This window comes from Tetrao urogallus (assembly GCF_951394365.1).
Source record: "Tetrao urogallus genome assembly, chromosome: 5".
Classification (NCBI taxonomy): Eukaryota; Metazoa; Chordata; class Aves; order Galliformes; family Phasianidae; genus Tetrao; species Tetrao urogallus.
Window position 1 is genome coordinate 39,889,375 of NC_136818.1, and position 25,676 is coordinate 39,915,050.

The window sequence follows — 25,676 nt, forward strand, 5'->3', positions numbered from 1 at the left end:
ATATTCTTATTTTAAAAAATTGCCCATTTTAAATTGTATTTGTTCAGTTGCATAATTTTTGAAAAGATACTGAATCAGGACTGACAGGCATGCTCTATATCCTACATCAGTTTGCCTTCATACTGGGCCCACAAAAAAACAACACAACACTTCAAAACACTCTTAGATCAGAGTACCTTAATGAAGCAAGCAAGCAGCATTTCCTTACATAATTAGCAGGGCAGCTTCCCCATTGCCCAACAAAGGCAGAGACTTTTCAAGCAATGTAAGCAAGTCAATAAAACATTCAAAGTATTCTGCAATGCAAATTTAAATAAAGAGACATTACTCCCAACATTACATTGAAGATCAATTAAATTTATTTTTTTCTAAAAGCTATTTACACATTTACAAACATTTGTATTTTACAAAAAAGTTATACTAGATAATTTTAAAAACTTTTTTTTTTTTTTTTTTTTTTTTTTTTACAAAGGCTACATAAGCAACTACACTGACGTGTCAAAAAGAACAGTTAGTTAGCTCTTGGAATATTAGCTAAATACCAATCCTCAAAAGACACAGCTAAGCTAAACAAAGTGCAATAATGACTAAAAGAAAGACCTGTTTCCAAGCTGCCGTGCTCCTGTCAGTAGGAATTCCAGGCCCATAAATGAACTACAGCTGATTACTGCTAACTGCTCACCAGCACTGACCAGTGTGGAAATTCCATGGCTGGACCCATTCACATGAAGGGCTGAAGGGCAGAGGGCAGGTTGATTCTAGAGCAGTGACACGACAGCGAGGGCTGCTGCTACATACAACCCATCAAAGGCTGTATTTTTATCTGGCTACTAGAAGAACTGAGATGTACATTCCAGCAGAAGTTACCATGGAACATCAACATGAACAGTGGTGGGATGTGTCAGACCTAGCAGAACTCAAAAGCTCTCTGGAAAAAAAGAAAATGTTTAGGAACAAACTGACCTTAGAGAAATAAGGCAACAAAAAGACAAACTTTCTGGTCCAACACAGGCACCACACAAAGGACACGGTCCACAGCTTTTAGTGTCTCTTGGCAGCAGGCTGATGCTGCTCTAGAGCTAAGCATGACTTTCCTGAAAATAATACAAAGACACTTCCTTGAGGCTACAAACAACATAAAGCATCAAAAAATAGGATGGACATCTCTCCATGACAACACTGATAAGGTCAAATTAATAGCTAATTTTGCAAAATAATTTGGCAAAATGCACCCCCTTTCTCCCAGTGCCTAAGGACACAGTTTCTCACCTATCTGACACCATCTCCCTCTACTCCTCTGACTACAGAATTGTCAGTGCAATATTCTTGGAGGTATCAAATCTTGATAACTGAGAGGAAGCAAATGACAAAGATATTTGGCAATAATTTACTGGGCCACCTCCATTAATTTCTTTCCTTACGTTGAAGTACAGTTTAAAACCATTACTCCCATTTTGCTTCACAGCAGCATACTACAGGCAAATTTTACATCACAGTTCAGTTGGACTAGCCTGTAAAAGCAGGTAAATAAGTCACCCTTCTCAAGATCGTAATGACTAAGATACCTATTAACACTGAATCTCCTCTATAAACTGCCCTTCCTTCCTCCAGAAGAGCTTCCAAGTCATTTGTTAGACTAATACTGCGATCTGTAATTTTAACATGTTCATTTTTAAGACATGCATTTTGTGGCTTTGGGTCCCGTCCTCTCTATTTGTATCAACAGAAGTAGTGCTGTACGTTCTGTAGCTGGTTCTTGTTTGCTTTGTTTTACAGAATTAGCTAAATACACAGGGTAATAACTTGTAAAATAATCTTATGGCACATTAGAAGAGCACCTCTGTATAAGGATTGCATGGCAGGAATCACAGACACGAACAGGCTTTGGTGAGGAAGGCAGAGGCAGTTCATTGTCGGAACAAGCATTACAGAAGATCTCACCACAGTTTCTACAATGGTGCTAAATAACAGGGAGAAGAGCAGAAAAAAAAAATCACAAAATCAAAAATATACAGCAGAAATATACTTGGTAATTGGGTATCAATAAATCACACAGAGAACAATCTGAATTCTTTGCAATCGTTTGGTCTGGGCACGGAACCAGTTTTCAAGAGATAATTCATCTAAACCCAAATTTATGGTGCGATCCTAGACAGATCAAACATACAAGGTTTGAATCCCTAGAATAAGACAAACTAACGTGCTTTGCCAATTAAGAATATAAACAATGACAGTGGATGAGAGTCTGTCAAGCAGCTCTTAAAATTTAACTTAAGAAGTAGGTGAAATAAAAATTTCTGCATATGTTAATAAAGCTTAACAATTAACACTGCTTTAAAGCCCCAATAAGCTCATAATTTCTTAAGTCTAATATATATTAAAAAAAAAAAAAAATGTACTAAGACTTCCATGTGTCAAATTTTAATGGCGGAACTGCTGCCAAGTATATGAGACAATGATTCCACAAGGTTGGTTGAGTAACTTTAAGTACAGTCCTCCACAGCACTACACTAAACAAGCAACATTTCTTTTGAAAGTAGGGCCCAGTTGTTCTTTGATATGAGTAGCACATCTCAAAGAATACCTATACATTCATCTGAAGGTTGACATTTCACGCTGATCTCATCTGTAAGATAACTGACATATTTCTCATACTACACATAAATGAGCTGGAAGAAATTTCATTTGAGTTTTACCTTCCTTTTGGAAAGTGAGAATTCCTTTTCACATAACTTGCAATGTGTAGCCTCTTTGTCCTTCAACCAAACCTGCCCCTGCAGAAAAAAATAAATGACCATAAATACGTGTATATGATAAAGGTAAACTTTGGGTTCAAAAGGACAAAACAGATCAATAGGAGTAATATTTACTGCCTGCTGAACATCCTGAGACACACTACAATGTCACGTAGACACTCTGAGGCAGGACAAGCTTGCTCCAAAGCACTGCTAACAGCAGGAATAGGTACAAAGAAGACACACTGGAGGCACTAAAGCTAGTCTATGGCAGAGCTGGGAAAAACAGTAAGCTATCCAAGTCTCAAAGCTGAAACCTATTTCCCTGCTCAATGAAGGAATATGTGAACTCACACATCTTATGATCAAACATATGCAGACACAACCTCTGCTCTCAAGATGCACAATGCTCAAGTTCCCAGCCTTTCAGCAGTATAGTTCCTATTTCCATAGACTTATGGATGATCAAATATTTATTTATAGTTAACAAATGCCATATTGGTGCCTACATACACTGTCCCAAATACATTTTGTAAAATAAAAGGGTGCACCTTTGCAATAAAACATAGCAAAATGTGTAACTTTATATCAAACTGAGTATTTTCTTTTGCTGAGTCTACAGGAAATCTGTGCTTCCCTCCCACCAGAATATAATAAAATGAGTCTCTTCTGAATAGCTGCTGTTGAAGAGAAGCTTTTTCAAGCTTGCAAAACATTTCAATGGGAACAGTAAACACCAATGTTTCTTTCCTCCAAATCCTACCAACCTGCAATGCTTTGTTCGCTTCTTTTATATCTTCTATTTTCAGCTTGGATCTAAAAAAATAAGATAATATTTCAAACTGTTATTTTCACTCGCAGTCTAAAAAACCTTGCAAGGTTTAAGTATTTAAAAATTAAGTAATGTATTCTGAACTTAGTATTTTACATCACAGCAGCATCTAGGAGATGTACTAAGTACTACACAAAGACAGGCTCTGCACTAAGAGCTAAGAATCCTCTGAATGCAGGTATGTTTGAGGTTATGCGGTTAAGGGCACCAGACAAGCACACAGCATTGGTGCAAACTAGGAATTCAAACTTCTGGACTGTCTTGCTGGGGAAATCTTCCCACAGCCACCCAGTGCCACTCAGAACTGTCTAAACTGCAACATTGTACAGGGCATAAAAGCCCACAGCAGTCACGGCAAAACAATTTATAAAGCACATCCTTAAATGAAGTAGAGAGATATGGAGAGCAACAACTACTGTGTTCAGAGCTTATTGCTCACCATAGTCTGAGTGGGTTTTGATAAGGTAAACTTTTACATAGCCTGAAGATGTAGCAATAAACAGTGGTCTAAGACTAAGATGAGAATCCTCATCTCGTTAAAGAAAGGAACCCATGAGCACGCAACCTCATAAAAGATAAGCACTATCTTGTTGAAGTATAAGCGGTTATCTTCTACTTGGATTATTCTTTAGCAAAACCAAGACATGCAAACTAGTCAACTACTTTCAATGCAAAAACACCTCCTAAAGCCCTGCAGGCCTTAAGATCTAGCTAAGATTTTCTTTGCAGAACACTATAACTGCATATGAGGTCACAGGCACAAACCAAAGAGAAAAATCAACACATTTCACCTAACTAGAAGTATTTCCTACTGATAACTGGCTTGGTAATGTTGCTTTCTACACAGTAGTTTGCATGATGGCCATCCTATTCTTTTTCTTAACTCGTGTTTATGAGACAAATATAATCATTCAGGAATAATGAAATTACTCGCTCAGCTTAGATGCCAGTTCTTGGAGAGCAGCTTCTTGGTCCTGACATATCCTTTTCAGTTGCCTGTTCTTTTCCTGAAGTTTAATGAACTCCTTAAAAAATAAATAAATAAATAAGTAAAAACAAACAAAAAATCAAAACATATATATATATATATACACACATACATACACAAACGCCTAATGCCTAGAAAACTGGTCCTAACCAAAGCTGATCTTACTGAGAAAGCCAAGCGGCTGGATGACTCATCACCCTCACTATAAAGATTTCCAAATTGAATTCAAGCAGCAACACTCGAGATCACACTCTCTTAGGCCCTAAGAGATGACACCTACTTGCTTCTTCAGAAAGCAAACACAATTCACTGCAGACATCAACAGCACCATGTCGCCACGTGCACCAAGTTAGAGAGAACCTGAAGCAATTTCTGGCCTATCACAAGAGGACAGAGTCTTCAACAAAACTGAGAAAGAAAAATAAGGATTCTGGTTTTCTTTAGCAGAAGGACAGAGTTTTGATTTGAAGAAGAAAGGAGTAAAAAGAGAAACAATGTTTCCAATCTTTTTTCTTATCTACTTGTGAGAATACATTAATCTAATCTTTCTGATCTGGTTGCAGAAATTCTTAGAAGTCCCATGTCTAAGTAGATAATTAACTTTTCAGTTAATTTCCAAGTTACTATTCAAGTTTTATTGCAGAACTTACTTTTTTAAGGTTAATTATTTCTTGAGTCTCTATTCGCAGATGAGATACAGTTTCTTTTTCCTTTTGAAGGTCATCCTCCAGAGTTTGCCGCCACTCCTTTTCTATCTTCAAATCTGTTTCAAGCTGGAGCCTAAAATATGCAAAACAAAGAACACAATCACTGTGCAAAACAGTATCACTTTAAAACATAACAAAAAGAAGTTTATTTCTGGATGCAACATATTGTTGCCACAATAAGCAGCCCATCAGCTGACCTGTTTTTTAAAGCAGAAAAAAATGCAGCAATGTTGCAACATTTCAGACATGGTAATAGTTAAAATGTTACCACTTAGAGAGTGCTTTTGAAAAGAATCATATTTAGAAGGATCAAGACTGTGGCAACATTTTGAAAAGCTGACCTCAGTAAGCAAGAGAAGATCAATCACAACATTCTAAGGTGCTTTTAATTTGTGAATGAAGGGAAGCCCTCCTCTTAACACTACCTAGTTTGTTTCTAAAATAAAAAAAAACAACCATAGTGTCACTGATGACACAAAGAAGGACTGCACGCATCCCTGGTGCTCATAAAAGTTATTTAATATTATGCTTTCAGGTGTTAATCTTTTTGTCTAGACTAAGGCTTATGGAAATTTGAACAGAATCAAAGATAAGGAAAGAAAGACTTTAACGTGCTATTTTAACTGAGCTTCCTACATTGCTGAGGTTCAACATGAAGAAGGATCCAAACCCTATTAGTTTAACTGAAATCCAGCCATTGGCACGAGGATTATTCTGACGCAAAATCACTCCAGCTGGAATTTCATTATCACGGAAGAGCTGGTGTTTAGAGTGCTACAGAGCAAACAGGACAGAAGCACACTGCTCAGCCTTCTACATCTAAATCTTGACAAATCAACAGAAAAGGAAAAAAACTGAGAGTTGTCATGCAAGGTTCTTTTGATGGAAAAACTTGTAGCTACGTTAATTTTCCTGTTTGTTTGTTGTTTTTTTGAAATCAAAACCATTTTTAAAGGAAAGACTTACATTTGGGGCACTACCTCAGCACCTGGTTGGAAAAGATCAGAAGTGAAAATGACTTTGAGGTTTCAGAATTGCAGAATTCTGAAGTAGTAATAATAATAAAATAAGATTGGGGTCTAAACTGTTCTTTTGCCAAAATCTGCAAAGATGACTGCAGCAGTAAAGTGAACATTTGTCGCAACAGTTAAACCAGTTTACTGACATTCAGAGTTTTAAGGGAGGCAGGATGGGCTAGTAATCAGATTGGAAATCACTATCTTTTAAGCTCCAATCTTTGTGTCACAGATCTGCCCTATCTTCAATAATGTAGCTGTTATCTCCCAACAGGATAAACATCTGCCCCTCTGCAGGGAGCTTTTTACACTAGATACCTACTTAGATCACTAATGAAGAACTTACCAAGAGGAAGGGAGAGGGTTGGCTTTTATGTTACATTTTATTATTTATAATTCCCATGGATTATTTTTTTTCTGCAGTGGCAAATTAAACAATTTTTAAAGGATTTTACCTTATTGATAATCTTGATCAATTAAACTATTCTCACACCATTTCTCTTCAGGTTCACACTATTACACTGTTGTGGGCTTTATTAAAAGTGTGGGTTACTGCTACTATACTAGATATTTTCTCTTGCTTACAATAGTTTCCTCATGAAGTAAGTCAGCACCTTCAGACGAAATATACTGTAGCTCCTCCCCCTCCTTCCGAGCTGCACAGCACTTTAGAGGTGCCCAAAGGTAGCCTGACCTTCTTGGAACAGTGTACTTTCTTCCATCTTGCCAGTATGCAACATTAATATCTTTAGTATTTACATTCTGTTCACAATCAGTTATCAACAGCCAACTTGTATGAATGCACAAAACATTACTGCTGAATATTTTTTCAAACAGAAGAGATATACTTACAGCTGTTTCTCTTTCTGGGAGAATTCTTTCTGCAGACTTTCAGACTTATTCACATACTCCTGTTTAAGTTTCTCGTCCTCATTCTCAGCTTCCAATTGAGCCTTCTCTGCTTGCTGCAATCTGGTGTAATTCAAATCAACTTTGGGTAAAACTGAAGCTAGAATTAGGATGTAGAGGGTGAAGAAGACAAATAAAAGAAAAATGGGGAAATAGAAACATTTCTAAATAAAAACAAAGTTTGGGGGAAACTTAGAAACTCAAACGAGAAATCCATACAATGCCTACAGATTAGCTCCTGTTTTTCATACAGTCAGAAAGCGATCACTGTAAGTAATCAGGATTTTTATTTTATGCTAATCAATAACAGATGCCAAAGCATGACGATACATATTTTAGAATTGCAGCATATATCTTAATGCTTTTTTTTTTCCTTCCTCTTTAGCATATGTTTCTGTGTTATTTTTGGAAGCTTTTTCTTTTTTTAATAGCCCCAGCAGAATCCCTTTGCTTGTACTTATCACCCAGGGCAGGATGTGTATTGTGCAAAAGCAGCTCAAAACAATTCAGGCATAAGGCTGAATACAGAGCACTGCAATCAGACAGCGAAACACTCAACTAGCCTAACACAACAAGACATACCCCAATAGGTCCCACTACATTTGCAGAACTACTTCAATTACATCACATCTGTAAATGTAAACAGTCTGTATTAAAAATAATGCATTCTTACATTAATTAAAATAGCTCCATACTACAGACAATTTAAATAAAACTGATTAGTCAAGAAGTGAGGGGCTGTTTTTTAAATGTAATCTTTCCTTTCTGAATGCCAGGGGTTTGTTTCTGCTTCAGGTACCAATGCCCTTGGAATCCATTAGCCCATTCCGGTTTCTCTCTGCTTTACCACTTCCTCAGTCCAAAAAAAAGGTAGGGGTACTGTTATAGAAGTAAAGGTGCTAAGACAGAACTTGTCCTATTGAGGCTATACTTGCCCTGAAGAAAAGGCAGGAAGTAGAAGTGCCTGTAAAATATTACACCTGTAAAATAGTCCCCACCTGCTGCATCTTGTTTAACAAAAATTCTTCAAGTGCCTGCTCAGGGAAGTGGGGCAGAAATCTCCGATTCATTCTGTGCTTGATTTCCCAATTACCAGCAGCTAGCTGAATGCAGAGTCAACTCACAGCTCCCAGTGTCAGATAAGAAGATATCAAGTCAGCCACATGTCTACATTTGTGCTTCAACTGATAACGTTGCCCCGGTGGAAATTTCCGAAAGCTGCTAGCAAACAAGTGATACAAGCCTAGAACTAAATACTTCACAAAGCGTGCACTGTCCCACTCTACTATACCTGCTGTTGTGAGCATCTTCCCAGACACATTTGCAGTGATAGAGCACACAGGCCCAAACCAGATGTCTGGAAAGGAGTATTCTAGGACAAAGCAGGGCCAATTAACTGGACAAAAGACACTACATCAAGCTGCACAAGTCTCTAAGTTACAAATTAAACCACAGAGCAGTTTGTATAACCAAGGTAGAAAGGGGGTTTGCTGCCCAAGGAACATGCCAGCCAACCCAGGCTACAGCATTGTATTCTAAACTAGCACCAAGAATGACAACACAGCTGACAACAAAGGCTGAGTGGGACTGAAGTCTGCAGCAGGATTTTAGATTCAGATGACACTGACAGATAGATACTTGTTTGCACAGAGTGACTGTGAGATGTTTAATGTTCCCATTTCTGCTACAGCCTATCCTTGTTTTATTCACTGGTTCTGTTTTTTTCGAGGCAGGGGGATATTCCTTTTTCTCTTTTTAATACAAAGATGGTGTTAAAGGCTCTTTCTGGTTCTTCCAAAGCAAGGAATAAGATTATATATAATCATGCAGCAGAAACCCTTCCTGTATTATGGTGTTTTGCCTCCGCTTTTGCAAATATTCCTTCCTGCTGAAAGACTCAAAAGATTCTTTTCCAAGTCAACTCCACATTTGCTTTTCAGAGGAAACAAGGGGAAGTGCATCAAAGGCAGCCAGCAGCTAAAACCCTTATTTCAGCAGCACAGGCAAGCAGCAATTCATTGCAGAAACAGGATTTGTAAAGACTGCCTAGCGATGGGTGGAGAGGGAAAAAAGGTTGGGCAAAACCACGGGTTAGGATTACAGTACTGACATAGCCACTGACAAACAAGTTAGACAGGTACCCTACATGTAAATCCCATCTATTACTACTGCTGCCACTCAAGCTGTCCTGGAGCAGCAGAGGTAAGAGCTGCAGCCACATCATTCTCTAGGCCCTGCTGCCCTTTCTGGAGCCCTAAGTCCAGGCTCCAAACACAGTGTGATTCATGAAAATTTGCTACTCTCCATCACATCAGGAGAATGGAATTGTGCTGTAAGTGCTTTATTCTCAAACCCTGGAATTCTTCTACCGTACGTACCGAATGTATGTTTACACCTCTTTCCTTAAAGGTACTACTGTGATGCAGCACTCAAGCCCCTTTAACCCTTTTCCCAAAAGCCCTGTTCATGCTGTTCAAGAAAGCAGTGCTAGTCACAAGTGGAAAAAAGAAATAAAAAAAAAAAAAAAAGAGCAGAGAGCTTGCTTTTGGGATAAATATAGCCCTGAAAGCAAAAGAAACAAGCAGAGATGAAGAGAAGTACTACTCAGGGCAACTTTTTAAATCTTTTAGTGCCGTAATGAACAGGAAAAATTGCCAAATAAAAAACAAATGTCAGCAGTAAGTATAGTCCAAATGAAGATAGTTGATAAACTTTTTGACAACAAACAAGTGAATAAATAACATTAGAAAACTAGCATACATTTTCTTAACAGTAGTGCAATAATTTCTGTTCTCTCTCTTTCTTTTTAGAAGAGGAGTAAAGCCAGATCAGAAATGATGATCTTACAGAACACAAAACAGAACCCAGCTACAATCAGTTACAGTGCAGGATTTCTAGTTCCACTTTCTATGTCAAATTGTCACTTTACAATTCTGAAGTTGCATTTTATCAGTAATATTTAAACAGAAGAGAGCTGGAGGAGCTTTCAGAATGATATATCTTTGACAAGCTTATACTGGTGCTGAGCTTCATTGCTGGCACATTTGACAAATGACATTGCAATAGTCCTAGTTTGAGTTAACAGATCTTTGTCACTTCACGAATGCAGCGGACAAAAATCAAAGACAGATGAAGGCAGCAAAATAGTAAAAACAAAAATTAGGATAAAGGATAAAAGAAAAAGAAAAAAGAGGAAAAAGGATGTCAATAAAAGAATATTCATGTCACTAATTTTTTTTTTTTAATATATAACCATGTTTTTAATAATCAAATTTAAATGAAAAAAAGACATGTCAAACACCAAGATGACAGTGCTTATGGATGTTATACTCTACAATATAGTCTATTAAAAAAGACCAGTGCTGCACGTAGGCCACTAAATTAAACACATGAATCACATTTCAATGCTACATTATGCATGCAGTCTAATGACAACGGAAGTGCATATGGCAGATTTTTAGTCTTTCACTTTTCAATCTTTCAGTGTAAAAACTCCCTATAATAAAAATAAAAGTTGCTAAAGCAACTGAATGATTTTCAATAGCTTCAGCAAACTCAGCAGTGATTCATTAAGGCAGTAAATGCTTATATCAAATAATCTTGCTTATGGAATAAGCAACATTAATGCTTTCGTTACTATTGCATTTCATTCAGATGGAGAAAAAAAAAAAGGTAACATCGAATCCACATTTTTAACAGCTGAAATAACAGCTTTTGCTATTAGCACAAAAACTGGGGAAAAGAAGAAAGATAGCAGACAAAGAAAAATGAAAGATTAAGTTTTTACTTAAAATAAGTGCATTTGCTAAAAAGAAAAACAAAAATCAATCCATAAAGCACTAGTTACAGTTTCAGGAATTTTCCTTTAAAATTTTCTAGTTTAAAGTTACATTTCAGTGGCAACAGTGTGGGAATGCAGTAAAATATACAGGGATGGAGAAATGAATGAAGGAAAACAAAGATGGATCTGTACCTTTGTTCTAGTTGTTTCATAGCAGCGTTAATTTGATTGGTCTTATCCTCTAATCGACCAATTATTTCATTCTTTTCTTTCATAGCATCTTCAGAAACCTGGGTTACAAAGAAGGTCAAAGACAAAGTAGTTTTGCACTGTTACTCCAAGGAGACTTTTTTTCTCCTGAAAAGAACTGTTAGAATGGTACTGACACTGAATTTCACACCTAGCAAACCTGTAGTTTACTAAGGAGGAACTTTTCATTTTTGTTTGCTTTCTTAATCATTTTGTATGTCAACTTAAATTCACTGATCACCTTTTTAAGTTGTTCATTAGACCCTTACCAATAACAAACCAAGATAGTGAGTCCTGGAAATGACAAAGGTTCTCTGTTACCAGACTTTACCTAACGTGCCTGCAAATATTTTAGGAATTTTCCTACCATGCTGTACAATTTTGATTGCTTGCATAGCTGTCACAGTCCCAGCTGGAAGACCCAAACACAAGGGTGAGCTTCACCCTCACAATACAGATCAACACTATTAATGGATCCCTGAACATGAAATTGGGCATGATTAAACTGTTTTACCTGTTTAGTTGACTCAAAAATGAGAATGAACATTATTATATAAAATCACCTTCCCTAGAAGCACAGCTTCAAAAAACAAAAATCTGCAAGTCCTGATTACATTCCCATCTTCCTTTTCTTTCTATTTGCATTTCCACTCTTGAAATCCAGCTTCCTCACTGCTTTCAGTGGAAAAATAACATCCTCTGTCCACTACCTTGCTTATCTCTCTGCAGCATTCTTATTTTTCCCCACTCACTCTGCCAGAATTTGACTGTTTTCTTGTGTTAGTTTTGATTATTTCTTCCCTAAATCAAACCTTCTGCGTAAAGAATTTAATGCTCAATTTCCCTGGTGTTTTGTTAAATGAACATTGGGTCTCTGAAATCCATACTCTCCCAAAACATTTTTTAGCTTTGCACACTACAGATTTTCTTTATTTGTTAACAGCACACAAAATCTTCTTTCCAAAATGCTTTGCATTGCTTCGAATGCTCACATCTTCCCTTTAATATCACTATATGACTGCACCTGTTGTATTTCTCATTTTCCTTACTGGACAGGTCAAGGAATGTGAACACCACTAGGTATACAACTATTCTATTCCACATAAGAAGTTAAAAGGCCACGCTCTTAGTTTGATGATTTGCTTTCCCATAATCTCAAGAAAATGAAGTGATGAAGTGACTGCCTTTAACAACACCCTGTGTTAAATCACACCAGCATCAGTAATGTTCCAAACAAACACGCTGACCTAGGAAGCCGAAAGAAAGCAGTAATTAGACAAACGGCAGTATCTATAATGGAAATGTATCTCTCTTACTGCTGTCGTTTCATCACATTAACAGCAGACCTTACCTGCAGCTTTTGGTACATTTCCATGTTAATTGCTTTAACTTCATCAAGCTGCTGCCGAAGGCCTATGAGCGTGTCCTGCTTCTCGTGGATGTCCTTCTCCAGTAACTTCATAGCAAGCTCTATCTCATGCTTCATGCTAACTTGAACTACCAGCTCATTCTCCATATCCTACAAAACACACAGACAACACAACACAAAATCCTTCACCAATTATGCAATGTTTTATCTACGTTTTAGAAAGAGAAAAGCTAACAGAGCTGCAGCAACATCGTTCCAACACAAAACTCTCTGTAACTGTGCAAAGCAATGATCTACTACAACAGCATTACGCTCCTGTACTTAGTGACTTACGCTTGAAAAAAAAAAAAAGAAATAAAACACTTTTGGATAAGAGAACTCGCAGTACACAATACCACATCATTTCTCGTAGACGCAGAGCTAAGTATTAATTTCAAAAATAGAGCTACAGGATTTCTATTTTTGCAAGAAAAAGTTAACATACATACAGAACATGCAGTGCTCCCTATCTAAAACATTCTCAAATAAATTCTATTTTCCTTACTATGTTTTAGCAACATTGTTACAGAAATACTAAGGCACTGACTGCTTTTTTAGAAAACCTCTCCTTGTCTGCTGTTATGGAAACAACACTGCATTAAAGGCAGAGCTTAACCTGAGCCAAACCAAAACTAGAAATAGCTATACACTGACTTGAGTATCATCCTTCCTAGAAATGCTGGGTCCTTCAATGAAAGAGCACTCACCTGGCGGAGCTGTGACTCCTCTCGAAGCTGCCTCCGTGCTTCATTGTACATCTCATCTAATCCCTGCCTGGAGTGTTTGTACGTCTGAAGTTCTGCTTCAACATCCACTTTAGTTACCTAGGAGGATATGCAGAATCTTTGTTCATTACAAGTTTAGCCACTAATGCCATAAACTCCAATCACGGTACAAACAGGAAAATAGCTTCTGTTTCTGCTTAGTGGTCATCAGTTCTACGAGAACTGAGTAAACTAGCAAAATAAACTGTACTGCAGTATGCCTTATCCTTCAGTCAATCCAAAACGCTGCTGTTTCAATATTCAGCAATCCAAACACACAAAAAATCTGTACTTTTACCTGTAAAGGGTGTTTACCTCTTATCCTGTACAGGGATTTACATAAGGAGATACAAATTACAGCTTAAAAAGCAATTGTACACACATTTATTCTAAATGATGTATCATTCTTTTAATAAGAAAGGTCACAACACAGTTCACCAGCCAAAACACTCTATTTTGACAAGATTCTCAAATAATACTCCTAGATGCCCTTAAGATGCAGCTTAAATTCAATATACATATATATATATATATTTTTAATACATATATATTTACAAAACAACCTAGAATCCTGTACCTTCAACCTATTTAAACTATTATAAAGCTTCCCAAATCTACCAGGTTCTTCCCATTAAAAAAAAAAGAGCTGTTTTAAATTTGGCCAACTAATGGTTTCTTCAAGCTGTAAAGGAAGGACAGTCAAATGACAACTAACCACACTATATTAAAGTAAAACTGCCATACCTCTAGATGATGCTGTGTTTTCATTAAGATCAGAGTATTTTCACTTCTTAATTGATGATTTTCTTCCTGAAGTTTAATTATATTGTTTTTGGCTATTGCTAACTGCAATAATGATGAAAAATAACAAATAGAAAGTGAGCACTGTTATAAGCGGGGAAAAAAATCAAAGCATTCTGATGAATGTGAGACCAAGAATGCTCTGCCCTGTTCCTGCAGCCTAACAAAGAAAGGTTTAATTCTTAACAGCATGCATATCCAAGATACTTCATTATTTTATGTCTGACAAAGAAAATATGCTTTCTTTTCACAGTTTCATTATGATTCAACGAGCCTCAAATCCCCTTTTCTCATCCTATATTTTTCTCTTTCTGTTTGAATTGAAATATATCCAATTTTGTTCTTTCTGAACAGCTTAATATATCATATGAAGCAATTTAAATAAGAAAGGCTCTCCCAGACATAGAGAAAACATATATACAGAAGAGAAAACATTATAACTGGACCCTTTATTATATACCCTTAACATTGGGCCTACAAGCCAGCTGATCAGAACAGATGGATGGCTAAAGATGATGGTTTGTAAAGGAGACTGAAAACTCAGAGAATTAACACTCAGGACAAAAAGTTTTCCTCTCTCTGAACACATGAGCACCCACCGTAAGCTAGCTATTCCTTCCACAACTGAATTCAGACATTCACAGTTTCCACCTCATTCACTATTTCTCAGTCAGCTTGTGTTAAAAAGAAAGGCTCTCACTCTTACAAAGCTAAAGAATTTAGAATCTAGTGAAGTATCAAAGGTAACCGAAAATATAAGAAATAAATGCAATACCAGATCCAGACAAATGTAAAGACTGCATATGGTAAATAAGCAAGCAGTTATTCAGCTAATGCTGAGAACTGTAAGAGAAATTGCTTACTGAACCACTTTCTGTCTGTGTATCAACCGGTGTCATCCATCGAGCACTAATTGGCTGCACAAAATCAGCCTGACAGCTGGCCTGAAGAAATGCTTACTTTCTGTTGCTGACCCGAGTGGGAAGTTGTCATGCTCTGTAGAAATCATTTACTGATGCTGCATGCTACCTAAGCAAGCTGACTGCAAACTCCTGCAGCTACTGCATCTTTTCTTCAAGATAAATTAAAAACATCTGAACATATTCTAGACTAAAATAATTTAAACATCTTTATTAAAGAAGTGTGATATCAAAGCACATGTATTGTATGTTACTAAAAAATAATACCTCTTCAATCAGTTTAGTGTTTGACTTCTCTAACGAATCAACTCTTGCATGTAGGCTGCTAACTGTGCTACTGAGAGAGAGAAAGAAAGAAACCATTACTCAGAATTCTATCAAAACCCACTTAACCAAGCTCAAAAGCTTTCTTGTGACATACAGTCATTAACCGTTAATAAGAGCCAAAAGATCTTCTCCCATTATTTGAGATTTTCTTAAACAGAAGGAAATCACGCTCCTCTGACAAATGTTTATATACTTCTGCCCAGTGCTCAATGTCATCCTGGTCACTTGAACCAGTTTTTGGATCATGTTGTACCCAAATGTTTAAGGAGTTTGCTTAAAAATGGATTTGCAATCTTGTTTTCCCAGCCCCCCAGCCCATATATAATGAAAATCATGCTCTGGATTCTCTTTCTCCAAAAATTCATTTTCCTTTATAAATTCATTCGTCTTTTATAAAACCATCTGTTTCTCCACAGTTTTTGATACTATTCTCAGAGTCCCTCCTTCTTGCTGCTTCTCGCCTTAATTCACAACACTTGTCAAAAAAAAAAAAAAAAAAAAAAAAAAGACATCCTTTGACCAGAACTTCTCCATCACCTGACAGCCCATCTCTGCTCTAAGCATAATTTTATGCTGCCCTTTCTGCACTGAAAAAAACACCTATCCTGAAACACCACTGACTTTCCCACCTATTTCTGTGGTGGGGTCTACAAAAGCCATCAGTGCATGAAGAATGGCAAGGTAGAGGAAATTGACACATTTCATGATTTCTGAAAAGAAATAACCAACCTTAAAAATGAAGAGAGCTGTTGAAGCATTGGTTTGCAAGTAACTTTGTGCATAAACCAGTGTACAGTAACATACAGCAGCTCTCGCCTGAATGATGACAGCTATTACTAAGCAACCACCCCCATGCTTAACTGTGACAGTTCTTTTCTCCTCAATACAGTATAATTTTGCTTGTATTGGATGCCCAAAGATTCTGTGTCCCGTAGGACGCTTCTGCTCAGTGACTGACACTGTTTCAAATCAAAACATCCACACCCCAACTGCAGCCACATAGTGACCAACAGTTGAGGTCATCAGCATTACATGAATAAATATAATTGCATGTCAAAAAGGGACCAAGATCAGCTACACTACAGATTCTACAGAGGGAGATCTGAGCAGTTTGGTTTTTTTTTTTTGCCAAGGCAAGATGCAAAACGAAGATTCATCCACAACACACAGTAATAAACTGACAATTGTTAAACAGTCTGCAGTTCAAATGGTATTTCTGACAATGCACCCAGATCAAGTTTTTCTTTCATTTGAAGTTATAAATCCTGAACACCACAATCAATTTTGCCCTGCTATTTCTCTCTCAGAAGGTTCTGACTATCAAAAATAGAAGCATGAAAACAATTTCCTCCCTCAGTCTTCCAAAAGAGAGACTTCTTTCAGCCTCTCTACATCCTCAGTTTAAACATGAAAAATATTCACCCATTTCCCTGAAGTTCTCTCTCACAAAGCTGTGGTAGAAAAGGAGGTAGAGGCATTTTACCTGTAAGCCTGAACAGACAGACATGCATACTTCAAAGTAATACTTACTTCAGTTGTCTGTTTAGTTCTTCAACGTAATTCTTTTGGTCCAAAATTGCAGCAATCTGTTCATTTCTAAAGCAAGAAAACCATAAATAGAGCTTTAACAAAACGACATAGTGAATTATGTTCTGAAAACTTCAAATGCAAATGTTCACATTTTGTACTTTAAAATAATAATAATAAAAAGCAATTTCATCTCACAGTCTTGAAGTGAGTAACTTACATGTTGTGACAACAGTGAGAGACAAATAAAAACCCACTGCTTTAATTGCAAATAACTTGTTTACTCAGTCATAACTCTGGTTCTTTGAAATATGCTCCTTTACTCAGCTACCTTGCAATCCTTCAGTACTGTCCATCAAGGTCAGTGCAGTAGGTGAAGTTGCTTAGCTTGATCCAGACCGCGCACATTCTGATAACGAACCAGTAATAGGGAACAGTGTAGTGTGCCATTCTCCTCAAGACTGTGAGATTATAATATTTCGCTTTTAGGAAACTTTGGTTCTACAAAGGACAGCTCATCAATCAAGAAATTATTTGTTAATATCCCAAATCAGAGAGATTTACGGAGGACATACCTTTCCTTTCCTCCAATGTCATCGTCACTCTTTAAATACATAGAGAAATCGATCACACCAACCTAGGAGCAAACAAATGTATACAGTTTCATATGGTGAAAGTAACTGTTGTCCACATTCAGGGTTTTGTATCCATTTCCTAAAACCTCGGTTACATCAGCTTTTCAAAAGGTTTCAGTTTATTTAAGTGAAGTTCAGAAGAACTGAACAGCAACATTTTGAACCAACGGGCCCAGTCTCATTGATCTGTTCAACATGTTTCCTTGGAAACAAAAACAAACCATGAACCAAATCCTTCTCAGTATGAAGAAATGATGACTTCTCAAACCTGAATGAGCTTAGCCAAGAGCTTATAGGAAAATTTCCAGTACAGCTGAACCTTATAGGTGACTGAGGAGGCTTGAGATAATTAGTCTGCGGTATTTCACGTAACAATCTTTCACAGCACGCCACCCATGATGTTTCTCCCATGCTTAACTTCTCAAAATTCCATGCCCAGTAGCACTACCCCTCTGCACTTGCTGACTACCAGGTATGCACACACAACTTTCCATTTCTACTTTTAAACTTTGCTAAATCTTAATCTTTACTTTCTATTCAACAGTAATTCAGTCATATATACCATAAATATTATCACCTTGAGCTCTGCTTCCAAATCTATTCACAATTCTGTACGTAACTCATTTGCTTTACCAAAAGTATTCCTTTCTTATCTCTAGCACCATCATTACAATCATATTTCCATTTCTCTGATCTACTGCTTCTTTCTTCAGCTCCATTTAGCTTTTGCATACAAATAACTCACTACATTTCCTTGGATTGTACATCGTTCTCCCATGCATTTCCTATCATAGTCTTCTGTCTGTTCTTTCCACAACTTTTCTATAGAGTCCCTCCTCCAAAAACTTTTATTTAAACATATTTAGCAAAATATTACCTAAGTTTTCCTTTAATCCTCAATGTGAACACACATTTCTCCATTGAACAGGAATCTTCCAATACACCAGAAACATACTCCCAGATGTGATCCTAACCATCCTTTAGAAGTCTCTAAGTCTCTTTCTACTTAATTCAGCTTACCACTTCTGGTTTCTCTGAAGAAAATGTCTTATTTATGCTACTCTTCACAAAGGGAATTCCTATAAAACCTCACCATGACATCCACAATTGCCTTCCCAAAATGAGTTTTCTCTCCCCTCATGGAACTAAGCCACTGAGTGACCTAGATAGCACAGATGCAGCTAGCAATAGCTACTTTGTAGTTTATAACACACAGTAATTCTCAGTACTGAGGAAAGCACGCTGATAAGGCTTCTATAGTCACATGCTTTTCTGTATTGTGCCTTCTGGTAGGTAATATCAGTACCTAAAACCTTAGAGAGTTACTAGCATGAACTCTGTTAACCCTATGATTCAAAGTACACAAAACCTATTAGCTAGAACTTTTCTTTGACAGAAAAATTGCTTTTTCAATCAAACACTTGAAATAAACAATTACCATTTAAACTACTCAGAAATTCTCCAAATTATCTGGCAAAAAAACAATCAGGGCTGAGCACAACTAACATATGCTTATAAATACTTGCATGTATGCCTTTAAAAAGATTCCATCAAGATTCACTTAGAAAAAATGGGAGTTGGAATTCAAAACAGCCTGCAAAGCACACAGAGCTCTACTGATACGCTACTGATACTGCTTTGTCAGCAGTCTCCCCCTCTTGTAAGGTCTTTTATTACACTAAGTGAAGCATGCTAGTTTTTCTTTTATTCGCATTCCCATTGCGTTCCAACAATAAATGGATCAAACGGGATAAACTGAACGTGGAACAATGCCCAAAGAAAAGGATGAGCACAACTAGAACAGAAACAACTCTCCCATTGCTACTACTGCATCCATTTGACAATGAAACCTTTGCACTCTGGTGATTATCACCATCCAAAGGTCTGATCCAACTGATACTGAGGCTAACACAACATCCCCTCTGATCTAGGATCATGCCCTGAGCAGTCTGGTCAGATTTCTACATTCTCTGCACACAAAATGCTCGTTGACTGCACGCATGTTACTTTACCTGTAATGACTTACTTGTGAATCCAGGTCTTCACCCTTTACGCACAGGTTAGCATCTATTACATTTAGCCCAACCAGCAGTCCAACAATAACTGCTCCTTCTTCTTCCATCATCAGCGCATGATACTCGTAAAATTCACTGTTACATAACAACACAATCTAAATTAGTACACTCTGTATATCTACATGTAATAAAATATAATTATATTTTATATAATATATAATAATTATATATAATTATATAATATGTATAAGTGACTCCTGAATCTGAACTTTCTTTGATTCTCATCTTCCTCCAGCACTCTTAAACACTGTGCACATTTTGCTTCCATGAATGTTTAAAACTAGGAAGCACAGTTTGCCTCAGAAGCTATCCAAAAATACAGACAGACCCTTTGGCTACAGAAATCTAACCCACAAGCTGGTAGAGGACTGGAAAGTTTTGGCAGGAAGACTTCTCTTGCTTTTAAATAAGGGTCTTCCCTGTATGCTTGTAGTAGCCACTCTGACAGAACTCTTGTGATAAAACAGTCTGGACATCAATGAAGACATACTTGAAATTAAATAAGCAAAGTAAGAGATTAAAGGGTTTAAGAAAAACAGGAAGAAATGAAATCATGTAAAGGTTTTTAAAAGAAAAACACTCCAAGCCACAGAATATCAATATCTTCCTTGCATTCTCTAAATAAACTTTAGACCCTATGAAACAAACTGCTCATTCAGTGGAAAAGTCCACCACTGTTGACCATCAATGTCATCCTGATGCATCAGCATTACCTGAGGTAAACAACAATTCTTCAAAATATTCACAAGTGACAGAACTGAAAATAAGACGGTAAGTCCTTCTTTCCTTTGTGCTTCACTCAGCTCATCACAAAGGAGAAATTATACTAGAAGAAAGCAGCGTCAGATTTAGTACTGTGAAAGGAAGGGCAAATTCAAGTCAGCAATCCTCCACACAATGGCCGATTAGGAGGAAACCATGCATATGGTAAGGGTGAATTAATCTTCTCTCCACATGCTTCCAATCCACATTCTGCATGGCTGAGGAACACAGCAGGAGCCCTTCCCCATCACCTCATCAATGAAAGAGCAGTGAGGCACGCTGCAGATGATGGGGGGAGACATCTCTTCATCCATCAGCTGGCCCTCAGTCTTCATGAGACAACAAGGTTTGGTCTCTTGATCACAAGGACTGGAGGAAATCAGCCCAGATGCCAGAAGCCATGTCTTGTTTGTTCTTTTTTTTAAGGATATATTAAAAAGCAGCAAATAGGAAACACTATTTTTCAGGAGACTACATGTATAAAAATAAATTCTAAGCAAAATCTATTTACCTGAGAAGCTCTCTTTGAATGATTAAACAGCGAAGATAGTCAGCCATTTTCTTCTGCATTAGTGCCAACCGTAACCAGGCCCGGGCACGGCCCAGTGGTGTTCTGGAAAAAGGGGATGGAGAAAACAAACAGTCCAAAATCAACAATATATCGATTAATTTACTGTCTTGATTATCTTATCAGTCTACCGATAGAGCAATTAACATTTCCAAAACTATTCTGGTTTCAGAAATTGTTTTTAAACTACTGAACAACACAGTACAACTCTACACAACACACGCCATGTTCTAACTTCAAGTTGTATATCTTCAAAAATTGTGGTACCTTAATAAGATAATTCAAAGAAAACGATGGCAAATTTAGCTAGTAAACATTAATATCTAACAAATTAAACCTGAACGTTTTCCTGTAGGTATGCACTTACAAAGTGATGTGCACAGAAGTGGAAAAGGGAAAAAAAAAAAAAGTCAAAACCCACATTGATATGCTATATCAAGATGGAAAGTACAACAAACATAACCAAAGGTTGATCATCAAGCTTGATACAAGAGTAAATAATAATTAGTATACCTATATACTTTAGATGAGGTCTAAAGCTAAAAATTACAATCTTAATGCTAACCACATAATCACTCTCAATGTAAACGAGCCCTTTCAGAATTGAATATGCAGTCAGCTACACAGCTAGATGCAAAAGCAGAGTGCAGAGGGATGGAAAGAGACTGTAGCCTACAGCATAAATTCATATTCCAGAAGGATCCTGCGCTGGAGGATATTTCTATGAGAATCCAAAGAGCCGTCCCATTCTTTTCACTTCAGTATGGTACCTTTTCTTTTCGATCAGAGTATGTATTTGCTACAGTTCTAGACTGTAGACTGTGATACAGAACCTATTTCTTTTTGTACTGGTTTTGTCCTCAGAGAAGTTTTCTCCCAGAAATATCAGAAAAGCACACAGAATTCCCACTTTCGTAGGTCTTTCATGTGGAACATAAGTAGCAGCAAGATCCCCCTGTGCACTCCCCCAATATCAGGTGATAGCTGTACAAAGGCTTGATTAAAGCCAAATTAAATAATGACAACTGTAGATTCTCATTCAGATCCTGTATTTCTTGCAGTATATTTTACCAACACAACTTACTTGAGGCCGGGTAAATCTCTGACACTTGCTGCTATTTCCTCAGCTTCTGGATATAATTTCTCCACAAGTTCCAAAGGACCCCAGATAGTTTTATTGTAACTTAAAAAGGATTTTCTTACTAGAAAACAAAAAACATCACTAAGTTAATTGAAATGCTGGAGCAGTTTCCTTCAGAAATAGCTGACCAGTTCGCCAGTGCCCAGTCATCTTACAAATTACTTTGCTGTGAACATTAAACTGCTGCTGCTAGAACAAGACAAAAAAAAAAAAAAAAAAAAAAAAAGGCTAGTTACATGCTACACACATACAGATGTTGAATTCCTGGATCACTCACAATAAACAGTTTACAAAGCAAAAAGTTGGCAGATGCAGAAATGCAAGTTGTGAAGTACTAGTGACAGCAGCGATTACAGAAGGAGAGAATTTACATACTTTACTCTCTTCTTAAAGAAATAGGCACACACTTAGATCTTATTCAACAGAGAAAGGAAGAAAGACTGCATGTTTGGGATGAGAAACATGCATCTAGAATAACCACCACACCTTTAAGGCCATGCTTCAGACAGTGCTCCATGACAACAAAGAACTGCTGCAGAGGAGGGTAGTCAGAATCCAGAGTACGGCCAAAGCTCAAAGCTGATTCAATGAGTCCTTTGATACTCAGTTTGGCCATGTTCAGTAAATTTGCTCTTTCTACAGCTGTTGGATCTTTTACAGCTAAGGCAAGAAAGAAAAAAATGTTATGGTTCAAGTTTTAGAAGGATGCAAAATGATGAAATGATTCATAGCTGCCTTACTCAAAGAAAGCTTACCTTAAACTAGGTAAATTCAAAGGAATAATTCCGTAAGTGCTACAGGCCACCACGTCATAGAGAGGTAGATGGTCCAGAACAAACACTTTCACAGATCCTATGCTGTTGTAACAGGTGAATCAAAAATGGAGGCCAAAAACATCAGTTCTCAGTTACCTTGTCATCCTTGCACCTCTCGGTAGCAGTCAGAAACAAGCTAGCATGATCATCAATGCTGTGCTAAAATGCTCAGCTGCTTAGGAGCAATCAGTGCCCTTACCACTGCATCTAGGAAGCATTCCTGCTTGGTATATTGTAGCATAATAGGCTCACAACAGTTCTCTCCTCTATAGGATTATTCTCCATAGTAGCTCTACTATCCTTTACTTGATTAAAGGATATGTTTTCCATTTGAGGCTGGAGCTACTCTCAGTGAGTAAATCTAGAGTGGTTTCATGAAAACATAATGTATGCACACTTGTTTTTTTCTTTACAACAACAAAAATAAGTAAAAATGAAAACCCAAGATCCTTGTTATAGATACAAAACATTTCCTAGGCAGAAAAAAATCTAAGTGTAGGAAATAAAGCTTTTGCCAATAGTTCTAATTAAAAACGCACTGTTCAGAATGTACACGAAGAAATTTACGTTTAGGGGTTAAACCTTATCAGTAAGATTCCCACAGCTTTTCAAAGTCACTCTAATCAGACAGAACAGACAAGGTTCCTCTCTTTAGAGCTGCAGCTAATGAGAGCAGTATTCGGGAGATTCCTACTTCATTTTCACTCATAATGAAGCATCTCAAACACTCAGGCTGCCATCTATTTTACCAAATGGAAACACGAGACAAAGCCACACTGTTCATTCACCAGGATCAAAAGGATTGGAAAGAAGGAAAAGAAGTTTATGATTGATTGCTTTCTGCTGTTTGCAATTAAATATTATATATGTGTGCGTGCATTTTCTTTATAACAGCCAGTTTCTCACTGGGTTACTCCAAAAGCAATCAAATCACTTGTCTGACTTCTTTAATAGCACCACTTTAGGCTTTTAGACATCAGAAGCTTAGAAAACTACCTTCTTAATGTTCTCTATTCCTAACTGCCCATCAAACACCAAAGTAGCACACAACCCAGCCTACCTCACCTCTTCTAGAAAAGCAGCATTGCTGAGGTAACGCACCTAAGACGACCTTAACGATTACTTCCACGTAGCCTCAATTTACAGGCACTTCAATAGAAAACACTGTCACACAGCTGGCAGCACGAACAGCCGGCGAGGTGCTGAGCAGCCCCAGCCCTGCGAGAGCACGCAGCCCCCCGCTCAGCGCCAGCCCGACCCACCCGCACGGCGCTCTTTGCTTTCACGTGGCTGCTGAGACGCAACGCGCGGGCTGCACGGGCCGCCGGCGGCCGCTCCAGGAACACCGCGGAGGGCCCCCCGCCCCGCATACGGGACGAGCCGCACCGCGGATATCGAGCGGTCTCCGCACCACGGATGCGGCGGGGTCCCGCCCGCGCCTCCCACCGCCGCTCCGCCCTCCTCTGAGACGGCGGAAAGCCCTCGGCTCCCGCGCAACAACCGCCCGCCGCCACGGCCCCGGCCGCGTTGCCGCCCCTCGAAGCCTGACAGCGGACATTTTCTGCTCGCGCCCCCAATGCCCCGCAGCCCCCGGCCCGGCGCCGCTCACCCATGGCTGGAAAGGAGGAGGAGGAGCCGCCGCCGCCGCCGCCGCCCCGGCCGCTCCCTGCGCCTCCTCCCGCCCCACCCCACCCGCTGATGCCGGAGCCCGGCCCCAAGGGCGCCCCCGGCGGCGGGAAGACCGCCCCCCACTGCAGCTCGCAGTTATCGCGATACTCCGGCCCTGCGCGGGATGTTAGCGAGCCTGGCTGTGGGGGAGGGAAGGCGCGGGCATTTCAGGACGGAAACACGCTGTTTCTGGTCACGCTCGTTTTTACTTTTAGAATTAGCCCAGGAAAGAGCAGAGCACGGAGGATTGCTCAAAACCTGGCATCACGGACTGTGCCTGTACGAGAAAGTTTCAGACTTTGACACAGGTCAAAGGAATGCGAACCACTTGGTTCCTCGTTTGGTGGATTGAAATAACTATGAGCCCCAGGCAGAGCTGCAGCTAGGGAGAGCTGGTCCAGTTCCTTTCTTTCCCTCGAACTGCTCAGAAAAAGGAGTCCAGTGCATCCGTATCACCCTTGTCCCACTTGCATGGAAAAACCAAGGGATTACAGAAATAAGCAAGGGAGCTTCAGCTGAGAGATTCATTACATTATATATATATATATATATATAAAAATTAAAACGTTCTGTACTTAAAAACAAAAATCAAAGACCAAGAGGCATATTTCCCCAAACCACACAACACAGCATTTTAATTAGGAATGTTAATAAATGGGATTAGCGGATGTGACCTACATTTTAATGTGTAAAATCAAACTGAGCGCAGAGAACTCAGTAGTGGCTCAGTACAGCACTGAACTCTGCCCAGCCCTCCTCCTCAAACTTATCCCCCCATCCATATAAGCAGAAATGTGTTTACCAAAATAAAAAATGAGCATAGAAACAGCTAAACAGTACCTGAATACTTTACATTCCTGGTTTGTTACACGTCCCCTGGTTCTAAAAGGACCGACTCAACAATCAGTTTATTAAAGAAATGTGTATCGTTACTTTTACTGAAAGAAACATTTAAAATCATTGAAAATAATTTCAATCTGAATGAAGCCAAAACTGAACTGTGCATGTCAGCACTCACATTCCACTAAGCAATAATTTACATTCAGCA

The 25,676-nt window shown here is 38.3% G+C and overlaps 1 protein-coding gene across 1 annotated transcript; it reads right to left on the bottom strand.

Moving 5' to 3' along the window:
• Window positions 1-1,816: 1,816 nt before the first annotated feature.
• RUFY2 (RUN and FYVE domain containing 2) lies at window positions 1,817-24,573 on the bottom strand (the record flags this gene model as incomplete). The annotated part of the gene is made up of 19 exons (XM_079535882.1): window positions 1,817-1,960; window positions 2,697-2,774; window positions 3,503-3,551; window positions 4,498-4,592; window positions 5,206-5,335; window positions 7,131-7,250; window positions 11,161-11,258; window positions 12,569-12,736; window positions 13,333-13,449; window positions 14,134-14,235; window positions 15,378-15,447; window positions 16,968-17,033; window positions 17,540-17,601; window positions 19,626-19,749; window positions 20,948-21,049; window positions 22,089-22,206; window positions 22,632-22,816; window positions 22,901-23,002; window positions 24,146-24,573. The coding sequence occupies 19 exons, from the start codon at window positions 24,571-24,573 to the stop codon at window positions 1,817-1,819; spliced, it is 2,358 nt and encodes a 785-aa protein (XP_079392008.1).
• Between the last annotated feature and the right edge of the window lie 1,103 nt (window positions 24,574-25,676).